Source organism: Nyctibius grandis, chromosome 4, assembly GCF_013368605.1.
Source record: "Nyctibius grandis isolate bNycGra1 chromosome 4, bNycGra1.pri, whole genome shotgun sequence".
In the NCBI taxonomy this organism is placed as follows: domain Eukaryota; kingdom Metazoa; phylum Chordata; class Aves; order Nyctibiiformes; family Nyctibiidae; genus Nyctibius; species Nyctibius grandis.
The window spans coordinates 25,282,776-25,305,169 of record NC_090661.1 but is presented as its reverse complement, the minus strand read 5'-3'; the positions used below and the strand labels follow the sequence as shown (position 1 = coordinate 25,305,169).

Genomic DNA, 22,394 nt, shown 5'->3' with positions numbered 1-22,394 from the left:
TTACAGTTTTATCCAGGCATTCATTCACTGAAGGTCACTTCTGGAGACAGGGCACTGAGCTAAATGTGCCTTGACTCTGCCATGGTACAGCCATTTTTGTGTGACAGCCTTCAACTCTGGCATACCTCTTTCAGTTGACTTTCTCCAGTGTAATGCAAGCTGACCCGACTAGAGACACCTTGCAGGTGGTCCAAAGTATGCATACTGGCTGGTAGATTTGGGTTACAAAGGGGCTCCATGGCTGGCTCTTGCAGCTGAGTGGCAAAATCAATGTGCTCTGTAATGCTACAAAGGTCATAGAACAAGTTGCATCAGTCAGGAGAAGAAAACAGAAGAGTCATTACAAAGTTCTCTAGTGAGTGTAAACTGCCCAGAACCTGGCAGAATCTCATTTAAGTAGCTCAAGAAGCAAGAGAAACTGGATCTTCCGTCTGCACTTGCACTTTTCTTTGCAAGTCTTTTGATGAAATACCACATAATGTTTTCAAACTTCTTTGAAATCCTGGCAGTTCTTTCTTACTTTAAAGAACACTAAAATCATCAGTTTATGCACACTAAAAGCCATATAACCGTCTTGCTTTGTATGAGTAATTTATTTAAGGTTCATATACAAGATACTTACTCAATGTTTTTAGCAGAAACAGCAAGCCATGTGCTGGCTACAGTTGTAAGCTCTACCCTACGGATTTTCAGGCATTCATCAGGACTTGGCCAGCCAAGGCTACGATAGTCATGCCTTTTTCCTTGAGGAGAAAAAAAAACAAAACTGTCTGGAAGCAGACAGACATTCCCCTTCAGTAGAATGATTTACAAAATATTTTATACCAGTGGATACATTCCCTACATTATAAAAGCCACGGTCCTGCCATCAGATTTCTTTAAGAACATTCCTGAACCTAAATGGACGGAATGGAACTTGTGGGATCCAAAGAACGAACTGGATCCTATGCAAGACAGATTAGGAGGTGGAGTTCTAAAACCTGCCTTCATTACACATTTTCATTAGCCACACAATAAGAACAATTGCCACTCTTGTTTACAGGTAACACCTCCACTTAAACATCCTAGAAGAAAAGTTCATAAGTGAGTCATCATTTATGCTCTACAGCTACAGTAAAAACTAATAAAAGTTGATTGCTCCATCTTCTGATAGTTCCAGGTGAAAAATACTGCCCTTTCTTTTCAATGACTATCGTTTCGGAGAGACAGTGGCTTTTACCGCATTCTTACACTCAAGACAGCAACATTCCTGAAACTATTAAGCGATTATACTTCAGCCCTCCCATTTTGCAGAGAAGTTACCTGAGGCAGGGAAAGGTTAAATAACTTGCTTTATGTTAACAAATAGATCACTGGGAGAAACAAGAACCTGATCTTCACATTCGAACCAAAGCCTACTGAAATCTTTCCCTTACATTTGGGGGACACTGTACGAAGTCCTAGGAATCCAGCTTGTGTTAAATGTTAGGAAACGTTTTCCTCTCATATCAGAAACATCTGAACTGTTTGGAACATAAGAAAAATTAATTGCAGCCATAAATCTGCACAGTGGGAAGCCAAGTTTAACAATGTGCCAGTCTATTGCACCAGCTATGAGGGCAGTATTTCACTATTTATTCCTAGTTACCTGAAATTTTGCCCATGTGGATGCAAATCCTATTTCCCATCCAAGTTATAGTAAAATGCTTCACCATGATTTTGCAAAATAATGATGAAGTCTGTAATACCATGTCTTTGGTAAAGTATTCTGATTAAAGGAAAATTAACTTTGAGTAACACTGGGAAACTTCAGAAGAGAATGATCAGTTCTCATCACCACCACTGTGAACTATCTGATTGTGAGTTCATATTTGCACGAATGGCAAAAGATAGCAAGAGGTATGGAAATACTAAACAGAGACAGTTCAGTAGTCTGAGTAGTAGTCAAACACAGGACAGTTAGCGTCATTTCCCTGTCCTACCAGGAACTTAACAGATGACCTCCAGTACGTTACTTAAACTTTTGATGAATTAGTTCTTGTAAAGAGGACGTCAGCGGACCCTGCCTCACAGGAGTGTTAGGATGATAACTACTTTACAGTCAAGGGATGCTATGTAATAAAGCCACAGAAGTAGCTCAGGGGAGAGAAGATACATCAAGGAAAGGACAGGTGTGTGCTCATAAATGACAGTCTGTTTTCACGTAATCCGTCTCCCCTATTTAAATATTTAATTCAGTAACTTACATTTGTCAGTTGCTAGAAAAAGGAGCTTTAAAGATTTAATGTAAAAGCCTTGAAAATGTGAAATCACTTTCTAGGTCATCAACCTGTCAAGGACTACAATGTATTGGAGAACCCATCTTTGCTTACCCATCAGCCCTACAACATAAAGATTTTACCTCTATTGAAATCAAGGTAAGATGAAAAGTATGGAGGCCAATTACTTTGGTTCTCTTCTTTGGCATCATTAGGTTCCAGCAGCTCTAAACTTCATTCCAAGCAATCATGTGCTCATGATTTCTGTCTACCTGAACACAACAGTGGAAGTAGCTTGCACCATAATAACAGACCACTCTCCAAATCCTGTTACTCAACTAGCAAAAAATCCACCACTCTCCCCAGAACACATCTATGTTGGTGCAAAACTCTACTCTAACTCCAGTCTTCTGGAAGACAGTCTCTAAGTTTTCTCTTATTATATAATATCACCAAACCAATTACAGCAGAACACTTATTTTTTTTTTTAATTTTATTTTTATTAGACCAAGTGTCAAGGTTTAAAGAAGCAACAGCTTACCTGTTGGTCCAGGAGAAGGTATCTTTGGTCCACTGATCTCCAGGGCAGTTTGGTAAAAGTTTTCATTTTCTCCATTAGTCCCTTCTTCCCCGTTTCTCCCAACTGGCTCCTGGAGATCCAGGCTTTCAGCTTTTGGTTTCTTTAAACGTTTGACCTGAAAAGTAATCTACCAAAAGAACAGCATTGGCAAGGTTAACACTAAGAAACACCATGAACATTATCAGCTCCAATACACTACTTGTTTTAGCCCAAAGACTCAATTTCAAAGATGTTACAGATGAGATCTTTCTCTCTCTCCCCCTCCCTTCCCATCTCAACTCATTCTCTAAGCCTGCTCACTTTCACTGCATCACACCATGCAAACAAAGTACACAACTTCAATCTCCAACATAAGAGAAAACCAATTTAACTGCCAGAGAACTGAAAGGCATTTTTAATTATATATTTTGTTTGTAACGTGATGACAACAGATATTTCATTGTTTTCATGCTAACCAGAAATTTTGGTTAGAAACTTTTCTCCTTTGTAACTGAGCAAGAAGTTTGAAGGCATCCAGCATCATTCAACACCTAAGCTCTTCCTGCTGATAATCAAGACTTATGATCATAGAATCATTTAGGTGGGAAAAGACTTTTAAGATCATTTGAGTCCAACCAGAAACCTAACACTGCGAAGTCCACCACTAAACCATGTCCTTAAGTGCCACAACTACCTGCAGGGATGGTGACTCAACCACTTCCCTGGGCAGCCTGTTCCAGTGCTTGACAACCCTTTCGGTGAAGAAATTTTTCCTGATACCCAATCTAAATCTCCTCTGGTGCAACTTGAGGTCATTTCCTCTCATCCAATCACTTGCTACTTGGGAGAAGAGACCAATACCCACCTTGCTACAACCTCCTTTCAAGGTAGTTGCAGAGAGCAATAAGGTCTCCCCTCAGCTTCCTTTCCTCCAGACTAAACGATGTCAGTTTTAGTGATGCGGAGGCCTTTCCTTTAGAAGATGGATTGAAACTACTTGTTCATTTCACACAAGCCAAGAAACAGCTCTTTTAGGCCCATAGAGGAAGTTCCTATATATATTCCAGTGTTAAACCTCCTGAACCGTCCTCGTCTTTCCCTCCTCCACAATAGTAGGTTGGTACAAGACTTAAGCAAACTCATAGAAAAACTTACCCATTCAGCTTCATCATCATCACCACAGTCCCCAAAACAGGAGCTAGCCAGTCCATCCTGAGATCTCTTCTTTAGGACTCGGATTCCCTGCAAGTCCATCCGACGACCTTTTACTTCTAGTGCCCCTTCAAAAGCTTCCTGAGGCCAAGAGTTTTCAAACTCATTCACCAAAGCCAGCATCTCTTCAGACATCTGATCATCTTCTAACCCCTCCACTCCTTCTGAACCATTGCTTTCTGCAGTGACTGCATCTAAGAGGGAATACCACAAAAATTTCAAAAATTCTCTTCCTGCTGCTTCCACAAATTGTATAAATAGGATCTTTTTTCTGTCACTTGACTTTTCCACTTCCACAAACCAAATATCACTGACTACTCAACTGCACGCTCCAAATGGAGAGGGGGACTGGAGAATGCAGACTTCCCCACTGCAAAGCAGCATCAACTGTTGCTTCAAAAATCAACACCTCTAGACCACTTTCATCAGTTTCCTTTCCAAACCAGAATTCTGCTTGTTTGAGGGAGTAAACAGTGGTGTCTTTTCTCTGCATACGTGCATTAAACACTGAATAAAGTGCTCTGTACGTTAACCATAGACACTATTTTTCTTCCCTTCTGTCTGGCACAGCTGATACTGAATTCACTGAGGGATAACCATGTGTTTGTAGAGTCTTGCAAGGAACGACATCCTTTAGCTTGGAAAGCATCTAAACCTTGATCTCATTTTTTGATTTAATGCATTTTGACATTAGACTTGGAGAAGAACAACAGTGAACAGAATGAAACCCATTTTAAGGTTACTTGTCACCTTACCGACAGATGAGGGGAAAACGTAGCTTCCTGGAGGAAGGAAGACAGTTATTCTGAAAAATCTAGAAACTGATTCATTTGCCAGCACTGATTTTGTAAGGCTGACTTACTTTCCAGTCTCAAGAAGGAAGAATCCCTTGCTGAACTCTGAGTAAGGACTTCTGGATCTTCTGTACCTCCCTCAGAGTGTCCTTCTGCCACTGCTGTAACTGACTCATGGTGGTCACCAAAATATTTCTCCTTGTCATGACTGCCATCTGGATTTTTCTCATGACAGTGGCCTGAAAGAGAGCAAGTTTAGTGATACACCACGTAAGACTGCTCCTCCTGGATATAAGCACAGAAGCTGTACTGTGGAAGCTACAGCCTTCTAGTTTTCTACATCCGATTTAATAAAATAATTCCACAAGGTATCAAAGACTTAATTCAGTGATTAAAAAGCTGATCTGCCTCTTGACAATGCAGATTACCTAAAACAGTAACAGGAAACAATGTTATTAGGCACACTGTGAACTACTAATGAAAGAAAAATCACATATCTTTTGAGGGAAAGTTGCACAATACGTAGAAAATTACTGTGTGCTGGTAGCCACTCCAATGAGCATTCCCAAGACATATTTTTAGTGACACTGCACCATATGTGGGAGTTGCCTGCCATATGAACTTCACTTAGACACCATAACGCTCACTGTGCTTAAGTGCAAGAGAAAAAGGGCCAAAGCAGACTGATACGGGATTGCCAGGCTCTAACCTTCTGTGCCAGCAGTAGACAGTATGTAGGTAAGACTAGCTCATTAAATAGACAGACAAAAGCTACGGGTGTTAACCTGTGCCAAAACCAAGAAGTTTATTCAGCTGAAAAATTAACATCTATAATTCTGTGGTCAGGTTACAGGCTCAGATTCCACCAAATACAAAGACGTAGGAATAACATTGGAAAAATCCAAATGTGGAGTCAGTAAGGAGCAGATAGTGTTGCAGGTTTGCACTTTACTAGCCTTCCAGCATCCTTCAGTGAGACACTTAAGCTTTCAGAGTTTAAAGGGTAGCCACCTGCAACTTTGTAGCAATATTTTTGTTCTCAAATACATTTTAACTAAAGAGCTCAGATTTTCTGGCAGTAATTACTTGCCAGTCTTCCGCAAGAAGCATTTGGACAGCTGCTCCCCTGGCTGACCCTCAGGGCCGCACAGGCAGAGACAGGATTCTCCACGCATGCGAGGCTGGGAGCTGCCCCGAACCCCACTGCGCAGCTACGGGACCGAGTTGCGGACACCTGCCTATTGTCACACGGGACGCCTAAGACATATTCCATGTACAAAATTGCTGCTCTCAAATCCCTCCTTCATTTCAATCACTTGTGAGTGCAAATAGCACACATATACAAATGAATTAAGAAGCAGATAGGGAATCAAAGAAAGCTTAAATCAAATGCAAGATTCTCAAGTATGTTCCCCATTCTACCTTCATGAATGCAAATTGTATTGCTCCATGCATATGGAAAGCATTATTTTTTTCAACCAGCAGCATAAAACATGAAGAATGTGAATAAAGTAGATCAGTGACTCCTTTCTTCTCCACGCAATGATCCCATGTTATGAAATAATATTTTTAGGTCTCACTTTTTTAATCAGGCCAGCAGGACAAGAGGACAGTTGTAACTCTTGTGTAAGGGTAACCTGTTCCACCACTTCTCAGCAAAGTGAAATGATAGCTTTTTGCTGTACGCTCTCTACTTTTGCGTCTGTGAACACTCAGGTGGCATCTTTGGAGGAGAAACAGACCAGTATCTTCCTGGAGGGGGATGTGTGTGTGTGGTGGTGTGTGTGTCACCAAAATCAAACAAATAAAACTATATTCATAAACCCTCTGTGAAAACTATTTCTTGCTCTACATTTTCTGCTGTATATAAAAGAAGTCAAATGACATTATTTTATGAGTAAATATATACAACAGAAGCAGTTAAGTTCGTAAACTCTTCTAGTATCTGCCATACAGTTATACTCTGCCTTTCCTACTTTATCACCCATTGACTCTTTAATCCCCTCCCCACCTCCCCCATGCTGTCAATAAAAAATTCATTGGTTTCATAAAAAAAACCAAAATAATCACTTCAATATATGGAGGTCCTCATGTTTAATTTATGAGAAATGTTGTGCACAGAACCCTAAAGCTGAAACTAGTTTCCCTGCCTGACAGCAAACCAGCCTGATTTTGATGCAAGTCAGGTTCTTCTCAGTAACGTGATGACCACAATTCCCTTTGCTGAAGGTCAACTCATTAGTATAAAGAAAAAAGCAAAGGGGCTTAAAAACAGACAACTATTTTTAATCAAAATAAAAACATCAAAAAGAGAAAAAAAGCTGGAAATAGCAAGCAGAAGGAAAAAAAATGATGGCACTTGGACTTCTACGTAAGACCAACTGTTAATATTAATTTACAAACACTGACAGCTAAAAACAGACTAGATGAGAGCACTGGCTTTCTTGGGATCTGAGAACTGCTATATATAGAAACTTGAGTGGCCTAATTTTTTTAAAATTGCTGCTTTCGTTTGTCTGACATCGCAGGAGAAAAAAACAACGCTGGTGGAAAAACCAATGGAAGTTCAAGATCTCTGATGAGCGTACCATGAAGCTGGTGGTACTGAAACCCTGCAAGTGAGAAGTTTACAGGTGCTATCAGCCAGATGCCTGAAGACCAACAGGGAAGACCAATAAGTAAGAGACCAGCCAGAGAACAACATAGCCCCAAAACTCCAGACACATTCACTGGCGGTAGAACATTAGCTGTATCATTGCAATACTTACAGCACCTTAGCTGTGTGAAGGACAAAGTGACTGCCACCCTACAAATGCTCAACTATGTATTATTTATTAACATTTCACACATATTCTGGTTGTCTAAATATGCACATGTGAATTTTGGGTGTAAAGTCCTGACACAGTGATATTGCAGCTACAAAACTTGTAAGTCTGAAACTACATCATAGTATTTAATCAATTCAGCTTACTGCATTCTGAAAACTTACTAGAGAAAGATGACTTGCTCACTTTCTTGCCACTTTTCAGATTGATTCTGCAGAGCTAAGAAAGCTCAGAGGAAAGTGGATCAGTCTGTCCTACCTTGTGTATTATGAGATCTGGTTACTATGTTCCATGCAGTGAAACAAAGATGCTATAGAGACGACACAAAATAAGTGTACCTTTATTTTAGTGATGGAAATAACACAAATAGTCTGATTGTGCCAGGTCAATGTAGAAATTGGAAGAGAAAAAAAGAGAATAGTTCCTAAACTATAAAGCAAATCCATTAGATAGAAAAAGCAAATACAAATTCTAAACTGAAGCACTGAGACCTTGGAGATTAAAAGCAGAACACAGTATTTATATATTAAAGGTCTCTATTTCTCATTTTGTCCTAGTTTGTAATTTTTTGGGGACAATGTGAATGCACTTGTACAGCATTAGCACAACACACAACTTACATATAGAAAAGATCTGCTAGATCATCCATCCCATCTAATATTAACCACCTTCTTGATTTTCAGGACCCCCCTCAAATGTCCACCGAGGCCGTGGTACCTACTGCAGTTAGTAGGGCTGAAAAATCCCAAACAAAAAGTCAGACTTCAGTTCTTGTTTAGGAATTGGATCATTCCAAACTCTGAAGTTGAAAGCCACTTAGTGTAAGGAAAGAAACACCCACTTGACATCTGTAGCAAGGAAAGAGAAATAGCAGGAAGGAGAAGTGATGCAGTAACTGATGTTGAAGACTTGTTTCACCTATAAAGGGCTAACAAATATTTACTCTGAACCATACTTCGTATTGCCACATTTCTCAGAAAAGTCACACTTGGAAACAATTATGAACTTCCCTTATTACATATAAACTGTTTTGGTACTACGTGGAATTTTTTTGTTTGTTTGTTTAAGAGCAAACTTCTGTCAATTTAGGTGACTCCAGACACTCAGACTGAATGCCACTTACATAAGCAAGGAAAGAAATGTGAAAAGTATGGAAAAGAGGAAAGATGAACAAACACCACCCCCAGTGTATCACATTGAAGTGCTGTACCTTGAGGAAGGTCTTGAAAGTAATCAAACTTCACCACTAAAGAGGGCATTGATTGTTTTAAACATCTAAATTAACTGCCACTGCAGCTGTGTGCGTCTTGTGGTGCATCTGGCAGAGAGAACGAGGCCTCACTAAATATTTTCACTGTTCAATTCCTACATACCAACTTAAGATAGATGATTTGGTGTCATCAACAGCACTGGAAATAAAAAGTAAAGTTATCTCCAAGTGTCTTTGGTCAGCACAGAGTTTTTACTGACTTTTTATTCTTTGTTTGTCAGTGTAGAGCTTGTGAAATATGGCGTTCCTAACTCCACCATCTATGTTCCAACATACTAGGTTTAAGAACATTATTGGCTTCTAATTTCTTACAATGAGACAAACTAATTTCCTTAAAGTTTTTGGTACATATTTAGAAATTATTGGCGGCAGAATAATGCTTCAAAACTAAAGTCAAGTCATTTAAAATTTAGGTACTGATTCTTTTCTCTACCACTTGGAATAAGCAGAGATGGATTATCTCTGAATGATTACAAGAATCAAGTGACTACTGCCGCTAGTCAGTGACTTGCATTAGGTTATGCAAAATGCAAGTTATCTGGAGATCAGTGTCACTTAAACGATGCGCCTCTTTATGGTTGAACAATGCAAAGAGAGAACTCTACTTAACACAGATGTAAGTCAGCCTAACACCTGAGTTGTCAGAGTACAGAACAAACTGAAACCATGCTGCTAACAGGAGTTATTCACTCCATACTTGTTTTTTTGATGCATGCTCAAAACTAGCATTCCCCACAGTGAAATTCAGTGAAGGTAGTTTTCTTTTTTGTAGCAGTAATGACATATCACTGAGCTTAATGGAAACAGGTTTTAATCCCTGTACACAGATGAATAGTTTCATTACAGACATTTCAGGAGCAGCGCATCAATAAGCAGTCGTCTGTACTTTTGCTAGTCACTGCTTACATGGATGCAGAGAGACACTAGTCAAAGGGGGTGGTATATTACCACTTTACACATGAAAACGTGTAAGCATTAATGCTGCTCTTAGGTCATGTGAAACTTTAGGGGTGCTCTCTGCTTGTGTAACACTGCATATTAGAATTAGGCTAAAATATATCAATTATAGAAATTAAACTGAAAACCAGCATATTGCCACCCATCACTTTTTATAGAAAAGTCTTGTTCAGTGCTTCATGTAACAGGCAATATAATTTATGACGGTTTACAAAAATAATCTGGAATTAATGAACTCACCTACCAGAACCCTTTTGTGCATCTAAAACTACTGGGATCTCAGTCATCAAAATTGGGCCAAAACTAGCACCATGAACTGTCTTACTTTCTGCACCATGATGACTTCACCGCAATATGACATTAACCAAGCCAGGGTAGTGTTATGGGAAAGTGCTGTTTGAGAGACCATCCTTCAGACAACATATAAAACATGAGCTTTGACTTTCACGGCAATGTTAAAACTGGTGATTAACACACTGCTTACCCACATTACCTTGATGTTTCAAGATGAACACGATAATTTCCTAAAGCTCTATGAGTCATTAACAGCAACCATGAACAGATATTTGATTGTAAAACATTTGTTAAGGGAAAAAAAATCCATGCCAGTTATTTTGAGATGAGTTTTAAAAGCAATACGATGAGCAGTAACTAGAGAAGAGACCTATCTTTAGCAGCTGTTGCTGCTCTGCTTCACCTTAATTATAATTAACACAGTTCTATTAAGATTTGCTCTAAAATTCAATGCTTTCCTTTTTCTACCGTTTTCTTGAAAAAAAACATATTCGCAATTCAAATAAATCCCATGATCAAGCTTGGAAAGCAGAAACTGCAAACCACTTATGACTGAACAGGATTGTCATCAAAAAACATGACAGAAAGGTCACAAGCCATGACTGCTGAACTGCAACACAGCACCGTGCTCCAGAAGCAATACCAAAGAAAATTTGGTGCTTTCCAAACACACAAGTGTAGAAAAAATATAACCAAAGAGTTCTCTGTTTAGTTTTAGTGAAAAATGATCAACAAAGTGACAAACAGAGCAGGGAAGCAAAGGGAGAAGAAAAGTAGAAGTTCTTAATTACAATTACCTGGCTATGCAATACTGACCTCTGAATGTTTGATAGGTCTACATTTAACTGAAGAGAAATACACAAGTCCTACTACGTATTTATTGTACACTATAGGACCTAGGAAAGATACAAAGGAGACAGGCAACCTACATCTGCAGAAGCATGAAATTGTTAAAAGCCTTGTTGTAGACTCAAAAAGCTGAACAGCCCACCCAGCAGTCAGTCTTGCTCTCTCTGAACCCAACAGTATCACTGCTAGTTTCAACAAGGCACAACCAGGCTCCATAACAGTAACACAAGTGTACCTCCAGTACCTTTTACAGTTGTAACATACTGGATAAATCATTTAAAAAAAAAAAAAAAAAAAAAGGATCTACTACTCATATATCATCATAGCTACTATTCTGGAATAACTAAGGAGAGATTGTAATAAGTTCCCTCTTTGGTCAAGTATTTCAAGTTAAGTATCAATATGGGTACAGGCAGAGAATGATGAGTGTAGTGCCCAAAATTTAGACTAAGCTTTTGGTGTATTTTCTCCCCACACAGAAACACTGTTCATTTTTAGCTTTTTCCTCTAATATAAACCCTCCTTTGCAAAACTGGAAGTTACAGGACAAAAATAAACATTTTCAATGGACAGGACATACTGCTAACTGAAAAATAAAAGTAAGTATAGAGAACAAATAATGAAAAGCAATATGAAGTATTTTAAAAGTTGATTTTCATAAATTCCTCCCTTTTCTCTAAATCCCTCCCTTAGATGAGTGGCCAGTGGCCCTTCTTCAAAAATGATGAGAGGCATGCTCAAAATCAAGTAGTCAGAAGAGTGCGCTACTTAACAAGCTTTGGTTTGATGCATAGCAAACAACAGGATGATTATTTATGTGGTCAAAATTTAGACTAAAGCACACAAAATGAAGCATAAAAAAGTTATTTCTTTTTTATTATTTATTCCAACAACAGGTTTTCAATTAAGGGGATGATATAGTAAAACAACTATTCTCACTCGTAGGGAAACAGTTTTAAAATCTGATTTGTAGCCAAAAGATGACTCTAAATTGGCTTAGCTATAGATTTAAAGATTATCTGTTTGTCTAATTACAGCAGTTCTGATTAAACCTTTCAAAACACACAAATGCCAACAATACATAACCAGATTTCTTGTTCATATTAAGTGAGACAAATACCTCACCATTGCGTAACAGACCAGTCCCTGATGAACAGACACACAAATTCTCCTTACGAAATATAAAGAAGGGATAAATAAAACATGGAAAAAATTTAAAGATGAAGACAAACCTATTTAAATTAGAACACAATGCAGTTTAATAAGGGACATGCATCCAAAACTTCTCGAAGAATTCAGTAGGCTACTTTGCAACGCAGCAGAAAATGTCAACCCTCCTCCTCAACACCTCTTCCACAGTTAAAAACGGGGAGGGGAATATCAAAGGGGCTGACTACCTAAAGCCTTCACTCTCCTCCTTCCTCACCACCCACTAAAATAGGAGCTTGTTTTTTTTATGACGCACATCCAGAAACAATAACTTGCTCCATGATGCTGGAAAAAGGGTTCAAAACATAGAAACATCTAAACATCTAAATTTAAACTCTCCAATCCTGTCAGTGGATAAGAGACTAGAAAATGTCTCTTTCAGGGGACCCTGGTCCTACATATAGAGTAGGAAGGTAAGGAGCACTCCAGTCTGAATTTCACCTTGTGCCTCAAGAATAGCTTGATTTTTTTTTTGTTTTGGGGAAAGAGGGAAAGAAAGCAAGACAAACAAGCACATGTAAGTTCTGAAGACAAAGGCTTGTCCTCAATGACTTCTCCTATGTGTCAGATTTTTTTTTACTGTCAGATAAGAAAATCGTTACTTATTAATTCCTTAACAATAAACACTCACAGTAGATCACAGTATAACATATGCTATGAATATTGAATGACTAATATTTAGTTGCCTGCACACACAATTCTGAAATCTGTTTCTGATTAAGCCATGGAAATTCTTAATTTAAGGATCACTAGCATAGGCAAAGGCAACAGTGGCCTGCATTTGTTTTGCTCTCTTTTTTATTTTTCCTCCATCATAAGCCACATACCTCTTCTTATGCTAAACATTAAATATTTTGCTAGATCCTACTCTACCTATGAATTCAAGTTTAAAAGGGACTTGACGTATTAGAGTAACCCACTGATGAGAAATGGCATCATGTAGTTGAACTCCACAACAGTTAACTAACCCCATTACGAGTTACTGTTAGCTTTCTACTTCTCTCAACATACGGGGTTGACACTATAAAGCCAAGCATTGGCCTTATGTGTGTCTTTTGACTACCACTTTGTCACTAAGGTTTGCACCATATATTGGAGTTTAAACAGTATTCCACAGGAACCTGATTTCATATTTTTCATTTTAAGAAAATATTTTTGATAGGCTGTGTTTATGTTTATCTGTTTATCTCTTCACTAGGTTATACTGCTCAACAAGAGCAGATTTAGAGTCAGACTTGATCCGTGACAATTTATAGATTTGTTTGGGACAGATATCCATGCCATCTTCCTCCTAATGGGAGATCAAAGCAGAGACACTGACACACTCAAATAGTAAAACAATGTGTTAACTGGTCAGGTAGGTATGCCCCTTATTAATCTAAGATAGCTTTTAAGTGCTTAGCAGTTTGTCTGACAGGCCACTTTCTACACAACTCCATGAAGAAGCCAAGTTATTGCTGTAAATAAGATGATTAAAAAAAAAAAAAAAAAAAAAAATCAATCCTAGTTTTGAGAGAGTGATGAACAAAAACAAGAATCGGATTATCTTTTTCTTGAGTCCAGGTAAGGAATACCTGCAGAAGGTTAAGGTTTACAAGAATACTGCCAACCACCCTAGTTTAGGATTCATCAGGAAAATACTCTACTCACACTGCCAGAATAGTACAAAGCTATAGAACAGTGCCTGCAGAAAGACTAGGAATTTTTGGAAGAATGCCCCTTCTCCCCAAAACTGCTGCATTCAAGAAGCACCAATCCCTCTAGGGAAACTTTCAATTGTCCTACTTTCAGCCACTAGTAGCCAGAATAGATGATAGATTTAAAGCTTTGAGGACAGTCAGAGCACAACACAAACTTACATGAACCAGGCAACCAACCTTAAAATCAAAAAACAAATCAATAAAGTAGACAGATCAGGGGTAGTTAAGTGCTTGGCACTCCATGGCTCAACATGCAGTGCTCATTTTAATCTGAGCACATGGCATTGCATGCTGCTTTGAGACAATCTCAACACGACTCATTACAGGCTGAGGCTACACATCACTACTTTACAAGTTCTCAGATTTAAGCCAAGTGAATACAGCCTTCAAGGTCTTCGCAAGTTGTTAATGACACTAAACTACACATTGTCGGTTCTCCCATACGTGGGGACCACAAGTTCTTTCTCTTCCAAACGTGCTTTAACCAACTCGCTAATTCAGTCTGTACAGCTTTACTATGAAGTTGTTTGTGCAACTACATCTTCCTGGAGATGTAGCTGGGGAATACTATTCCCCTAAAAAGGCTGTTGAACATATGCACTTGTTGGGACCTTTCTAAAAAGGTTCAGCTTTAGGCAGTGCTAGGCAGTGCACACTATTCAGATTCAGTACGAATTTTTAGCACGTATGTGCAAGAAACTGCCATTGGCAAAAGCAGCCTCCTATAAAGAGATGAAGACACAGCCAGTAGCAAATATGTCTTAATTTTCTTTACATTCGTTATTACAAAAAAAGCACCAAAAACATTGCAGAGAAATGTTCATACGTCTGACAACTGAAGGTATCAGGTTTTGAAAAATTTAGTTGGAAAGAGAACCTTTTCCCTTCCACTCTAACCTCTGACGATCATCCTCCTGCTACATGAGCATGTAGTTGTGCTCAAGTAACTGAAGGATCCAGATAACATATCATGAAGAATCATTTGTACTATAAAGGCAAATAAAAATGGGAAATGTCATAGTATATTTAGTTTAATATTGTACTGCTTTTCCTTCATATATTCATAGTTTTGCATCAGTAAACTCACTGAACTCTCCTACAATTCTAAATTCCCTTCCACTGTGCTATCCCCATTTCCTCACTTACTCCTACAGCTAAGGCCATGACTTTCTTCTCCCTCCTCTGCTAGCCTGTGGCCTTCCGATCCAGATGAATACAGAACACTAAATATTGCAGGCATACCACTCTTAACAGAGTATGATGCAAAGTGAGATTGATGACTGTTTTGGAAGTTGCTAGGTATACTGTCATGCTGTAAATAAGCAAAGTATGTAAGCTAGCAAGACAGATTTGCATGATAAGAAATCTCTTAACGTTAGCATAAAGAGAAGCTGCAGATCAGATTTACCCATTAGCATGTTTAACAAATGCAAAAGAGAATGACATTTGAGCAACAGAGATCTACTTAAGACAGCACACTTTGTTTGCTAGTTATAGAAACCTTTAAGATGTGTAACGGCTTTCCAGCAAGCAGTAGCTTGGAAGCAATGCACATGAACCATAGGTATACAGCCTTTGGATACTGGTGTAGCTAAAAATGCCATGTTTAACGTAGTACCTCATTCTTTGATTTTTAAATTTAAGAATCTCAGTCTATACATCTCTATATAGTTTTGAGAAGAAAAATACATGCAGCTTGGAAAGGAAAGACAGGTTTCAAAGTGAGCTTGGCATAGCACTATTCTTCACTTTCACCTTCCTTCAGCCACTCAAGAGATAATAGACAAAGACTTTTCAGGGAAAGATCTGATTTATACAGCAGGTACCAGGTCAAATAGTAGAAAGCATCAAAAAGCCTGCATCTGGTCAACTATCTTCCAGATTACAGCACTAAAATTCTAGGAATGCCATGACTATTGCAGCAAAGGTGGACGGTAGGAACTGCTTCTTCCCTCACTGGGCTAGTGCACTTTGTGCACAGAAATGGTAGCACAAAACTGAAAGAATAATTAGGTCACGTTATTCCCACAGAGCACATTCTCACATAAGATTTCTCCAGGATCTCCCAGTCAGAGGCACATCTGATATTTCCTGGCACTCCCAGTCCCTAGGGATGTCTACCTCCAACAGGACAAAAAGCAGTCCTCATTCTCCATATCTCCCACCTGCCCACATTCAGTAAGATGTTTTCATTCTATACAAATACAATTTAACCTCCTCTTACTCCTTTAGCACTGCAGAGCCCAAATATGGTGACCTAGATTCCATTTGTGCAGCACCAACAGATCTTTCAGATGGACAGACACTGTTGCCAGAGATGCTTGAGGGAGAAAGAATCCAGCTTGATTGTCAGATCCCAGTGGAACCTGCAGTGTGCATGCATGTGCGTGTAGGGGGTAGAAAAAAAAACTGAGTATTTAACTTCAAATGGTAACACTGATTTTAGAACTGCTACTGTTTAAGATAGAATCCACTTTCTCTATGCTACTATTAAATGACAATGCAAACATTTACCATGATGTGCTTCTGAGAGCTCTGACAAGCTGTTCGCGTGCTTCATAGAATTCTGCTTGTTTAAAAACCTTGTCGGGGTTGACTATTCTGTTTATACAAATGAACTTTCCCATAAGGCAATGGAGAGAGAGTAAAAGCAACAGAGAAATGAATGGCCACAGATCCCATCCCTTTTATTAATATCATCAGATAAATAAGAGTACTAACATTTGTGATAGTCTAAATAAGGCTTGGGAGCACTCAAGAATTCTGCCTTTACACGATATACAAGTCAAAGAAAGAAAAAGCTGAATTTTAAACACACAGTGGTGTTCACTTCAGAATCCCATACAATTGGTATACATTCTGGCCTTTTGCTTCAACTAAACCGAGATTAAATACTGAGCTAAGCTCAACACCCTTTGCCCCAAGAGTAAACATCCCCTCTTTCCACCTATTAACACTGTAAGTGATAAGCATTCCTCCAAGATACAGCATCTTGAGAAGAAGGAAACTAAAATGCTATTATGATAAAAATGTCTAAAAGGACCTCATGCTATAGCAAATGGAAAAAAAATTTAGCAGCCCCTTGCTGGGACTATCAAGTCAGTCGCAGCTTGTAGGGGATCAATGAGTAAGTGAAAGGTGCATTTAAAAATGCAAAGTATTTCACATCTCTAGGTTTTAACATACTATTGTAAAGGAAGTGTATGTGATGCTTTTTCTTAGTATTTGTGTATCTGAAATCACTACAGGGAACTCAAAGTGACTGCAGCTGTCAAGTTAAGAGTCAGAGACTTAAACTGTGATGTTGGTTTAAGCAACTTACTTAATCTGTCCATAAGCTTACTATTAGAGTTTTAAGCAGAGATTCTCCTTTCAGGTCAACCTCTCCTCTTCAGGTCAACTTGCTTAAAGGTCTAAGCTTATTAACTTTGTAAGAACCGAAGTGCTGGGGGACAGAGGAAAACCCATACACTTAAAAGATCAAATACATTCTCTCCATGTTTTATTTCAAGAGGAAGTAGATGAAATAAACCAAGACTTTTGATTTCATGTGGTATAGAGTATTTGTACCACAAGAGGGCACTAAAACCATACTTAGCAGATCATTAAGCTATCGCTGTATACATTACAGAACTAAGCCATAAAGTAAGGGAGCATGCACTGCTTTCACAGACATACACACTCACTACATAAAAGCATTCAGGTATCTTGATGGCATGCACATACATTCGTAATGTACTCACACTGCCTCTACTTCCAACAGAGGAACACAAAGCTTTTTGTAAAAGCACTATCCTGCCAAGTAATGAAAGACAGTGAGAGTAAAGACACCTGAAGCTTGAAACAAGTAGTGCTTCATGTTTTGAATACCATCAGTCTATTAATAAAGTTTAAGATTCAGAATTTTGATCTTGTCTAGAAGAATGTGAAGTGCATGAGCTCATAATGAATTAGAACTGTCAGTCAGAGATAGATGCTTACAGTCAGATAAAAATATTTTGAGTACAAATGACTTCTGTTTGTCCAAGCAGCAATTCTGTTCACACACATAAGGAAAAGTCCTATGCAATAGCAATTAACAAATCAACATGTTTCAACGGCCAGCTAATCATCACACTATAAATATGCTTCTAGTATACTGTAACCTTTTTAATAAGGCGTGATATCTGAATGTTCACATCAGCCAATGAAGTGCCACAGGAACAATCCCTTAGGCGTTAGTTGAATATTCCTCCACAGATCTTATCACATAAAAGCTACTTGCAATTTTTTAAGCCATAAAGGTGTGCAAAACAAATCCTGCAAATGCACCATTTCAGTATCTGACAAAAATAATGCTGGCTTTCTCTACTAGCTTAATGAGCAGCAAAAAGCCAAAGTATCTCATTTCTGCAGCTCTGAGACCATGTTCTTCACATTAAGTTTTTTTACACTTGTTACACAAGTCCTGTTATTTGTGTGTCAGATATGGCTGCTTAGGTATCTGTCAAGCAACGTAGTTTCTGCTACTTAACACGCTTCAGGAACTGACTTGTCAGTAACATAACAGTTGATCATTCAGCAGCAACACCCTTAACACTGCCAAGGCACCTCTAGAAGGACCACCACAGGATAACCCCATAACAATGAAGTCTTTCGGTCATTTTCCCAGTTATTTGGGAAAAAGGCAGTATGTGGGCCGTTGATCCAAGTAATGGAGGCATATGTAGCACTGCAGCATTGTTGCTGTATAGTATCCATATTAGTTGCAACTGACTGAACTCCTGAAGTTGTCTAAAATAAATGTCACAGGTGATATAGTTGTACTAACTTTTGGACACTTCACACACCTCCTCCGTAAGAAAAAAAAACACCACCAAAAACCTTTGCAGATTTAGAAAACCTTTTACAACAAAACCAAACATTTATATAAACTTGAATGTAGGAGGCAGAAGTTAAACAGAAAAGCGTTGGTCTGAGGTTTTTAATTCCTCTTCTCACATACATGAAGCAACTTCGGTTTGAAATACAAATTTCTATCTAGAACAGAGGTAAGTTAGAAAAAAAGAAGTACCAGGCAGCAGTACATACAGGAGCATATAAGCAAGCATCCAACAAGTCAGCATTAGCATATCACACTTCCAAAGTTCTGTGCTAACAGAAAATATCCCAACATGCTTGAGAAAATTCCTATTTCACCTATTTGAAATGCACACCAGGCACATACTGTAATCAAAAATCAGACTATAAATTCAGATTTTTGATCCCATATTCCATCCCATGCTAGCATGTAACTCCCACTGACCATTTGTTGGATTCTGCCGATGGCTCACGGCAGCAGAGCAAGGAACTCCGTGTCTCACTAGTTAGTTCAGTTCTTGTGAACAGAGGCTTTTGACAGGCGAAGCAAGACCACAGCTATCACATGGGCCTACAACCCAAAGCACAGGCAGCCCTACTGCTGTTACTTTCAGAAATACTGAATGAATGCTTATCAAAACAAGATATTAAACCAGAGACAACATTTGACATTCCAATTTCTTCGTAAATTTTTCAGCACGACATATCCATCTCAAAGGATATAGTTATGACATGCCACCAAGTGCATAATAACAAGAGGACAAAGTAAATTCAGTATCAGATGTCCTCAAGCAGCAACACATGATCTGAAAGGCTGTGAAAATCTCCTAAAGTAACAATCCAGTGATACTGAGATTGTCAAGCATACATTTGATCCATGTATTTACAAATGTGCTGCATTAGTTCTATACCTAAAGTCTCATTCAGAAAGGTATGTGAAAGTAGTGCTCAGTTTGCATCTTGTCATCAAAATGTGCCTTCCAGTCTGTCACAGAACTGAACAAGAGAAGATTATGTTGCTTTACGAATCTTGTAAGTCTACATGATATTAACAGTTTAACAAATGGTGTAAGTGCAACAGGTAATGTTAAATATTAACGTCTAAATACAGTTTTGCTTTTTTCAGGTTCTATGTAGTGGTTGAATAATTGTATATACTATAGCATTATGTATTAAGGTCAAAATCAAACCTACAATCTTTTCAACTGTTTTCTTTGGACTGAAGGATGAACAGAAGACTCCCAAAATTTCAGGATACTTTTAAGTGCGAAGTGTGATTCTGGGTATGCATTCTTGAAATAATTCTGGTTTTGGAGACTTAACCTCACTTTCATACAGCCTGTCATGGTTCCTCTTGAGTCAGTTGAAGTTTACAGTGAGGAAAAAAATATTTTCCCAAACCTTATGAAAATAAGATAGGCAAATCTACCTTTCCATTCTTTAATTCTGAGTTTTGACTTAAACCACAAATCATCATCAAAGTTGAACTGACCAGTATGTTTATTTTACACTCTGCACAAGAATGTACAAAAAACATTTACACTATTTGTCAGGTTCATACTTTCAGGTTTCTTGCACTCAGACAAAAGATGACCTAAAGGATATTATAAATAGAAATGAAAAAGAAATAAATATTAAGACAGGAAGAGTCCAAGAAAAACACAAAAAATATATTTAAATACTGGAATACTGAAATTTAATGAGCAAATTAACATGCTAAAGCATATTCAGCTCTCTCTTGGTTTAGTAGCTTCACATATTCCTTAACAAACAAAAACAACCCCAATGTATCAGATGAATATACTCACACTCACTTTGTTAACCTGTGGCCAAGCTAGCAAAAAAGGAAAGACAACACTTCTCTCATAAGCACTTTTGATATGGGTTTCTCCTCACATTCAAGAAATACAAACTTCCTAAACAGCATATGCAGTAACAGTTGACCTCAAAATGAACATCCTGGATCAGGAATCAATGGAAACAGCAGCCAAGAATCAGCCAAACTAGAGAAGTATATTTTTAAGTATTAAGACAAGGTTAAGGAAGAAAAGCATACAAAAGAAAAGAAAGATGTAAAAGATCACTTTGGGGTTCAAATATAGCCATTGCTCTTTACCATCTCATTTCTGTGAATATACTTTTAAACTACTTTCTGCTTAACTTCAAAATAGAGTGGCTATCATTAAGGTTTGACTGGAACAGCTTTAACCTTGTGAGTTACAGCCACTTTTAAAGAAGATCTTAATAAAAAGTAAACAAACATTGAATTTTTTGTCCAGAACAGTGAAGGTGTCTCTTGTGATGAAATGCGCAAGTTCCACTACTGCTTATGGTATTTGTTAGGATTTTTAAAAGAAGGGCACTCTGATGTTAAGAGGTTCAATGAGAGGTACCAGTGTAACAGTTGACATTATGGAAGTCAGTAAGAGACCCATCAGCTGGGCCATAATACCACTTACTACACTACATTTAGCCAAACAGCATTCATTTCTCTGCACAACTGATGCGCTGTCAGAGCAAAAATGCCTAAGGCCACAGAAGACCATATTATTCTCATGACAATACTGGAATTTCACCTACAATGGCATCACCCATATTGTACCAGAAGATATGATGGCCTCTAGATATGATGGCCTCTATGATGTTTAGACAGTATAATTCTAGATGCTAAATTAGAGGAGGTTTCTCCATGTCTTTCCACTGGAGAGGGAATTTAAAAAAAATAATTCAGAGGGACTCCTGGCAATACTAAAAATCAAAAGCATTTCTCTCCTGTGAGGTTTTGATTTAAAAACAAAGGAAAGATTAGATGGAAAAATACCTTAGTAACAATTAGAGAGAGAGAAGGTATTACAAAATATATTCATAGATGTTCAAGATTGCTCATAAGCAGCATATTAGCCATATGCAAGAACAGACAAAATACTTGAAATATTCAGTGGAATTCACTGAAATGAAAGAATTAATATCCAAAAGCTATTACTGTTTTTTTTTTTAATACAAGTAGCCACTAAGGACAATAAAGCATTCTATCTCAAATATTTTAAAATATTTTTTGGGAAGAGATTGGGTTCAAAGTCATTCTTCTTACAGATTTTTGGAGGGTTAAGAGCAGTTACCACAGACTCCACATAAACAAAATAATGTTGTCTATTCTGTAAAGACTGAACACTAGAAAATGACATCCAAAGTACTGAACACACTGAAAGGATATGAATTAAAACTAAACTGCTCTTCACCAAATTCTTCAGCTTTAAGAAAATATATCTATCTGACTGTAAAATTTGAAGGGATGTACAAAGGGGCTGTTGAGTAGCCTAGCAGTTGTAGCTGTGCACTTCCATAAATACTGAATCCAGCATTCCTCATTTACCAGTAAGAGATATCGGTGAAGTTGTTAAGGTATTACTGACACACTCAGGAAGTAATTTGCACTCAATGGCAGCCCTCTAGATATTTAAGAAGTCATCCTCAAGCACTTCTTAATGGACTGTAACTGTTCCATTAAAATTAGTACCTCGACCTTGGTCCTTACAGGGAGAAAGGACTACAAAGCAAAAGGGAGCATCCTTGGAAACAAGTAGAATAATAATGAATTTCAGGTGCAACACCCAAGGCAAACAGACACTATTTCACTTGTAGTCCACCT

General features: G+C 38.1%; 1 protein-coding gene across 1 annotated transcript in view; it reads right to left on the bottom strand.

The window, feature by feature from the left end:
- The window catches only part of TTC17 (tetratricopeptide repeat domain 17), a 64,390-nt gene that overhangs the window by 9,036 nt on the left and 32,960 nt on the right, over positions 1-22,394 (bottom strand). Inside the window, 5 exon segments of the mRNA XM_068398215.1 lie at positions 126-285; positions 623-743; positions 2,779-2,944; positions 3,952-4,202; positions 4,871-5,041. Coding sequence (XP_068254316.1) covers positions 126-285; positions 623-743; positions 2,779-2,944; positions 3,952-4,202; positions 4,871-5,041 — 869 coding nt within the window.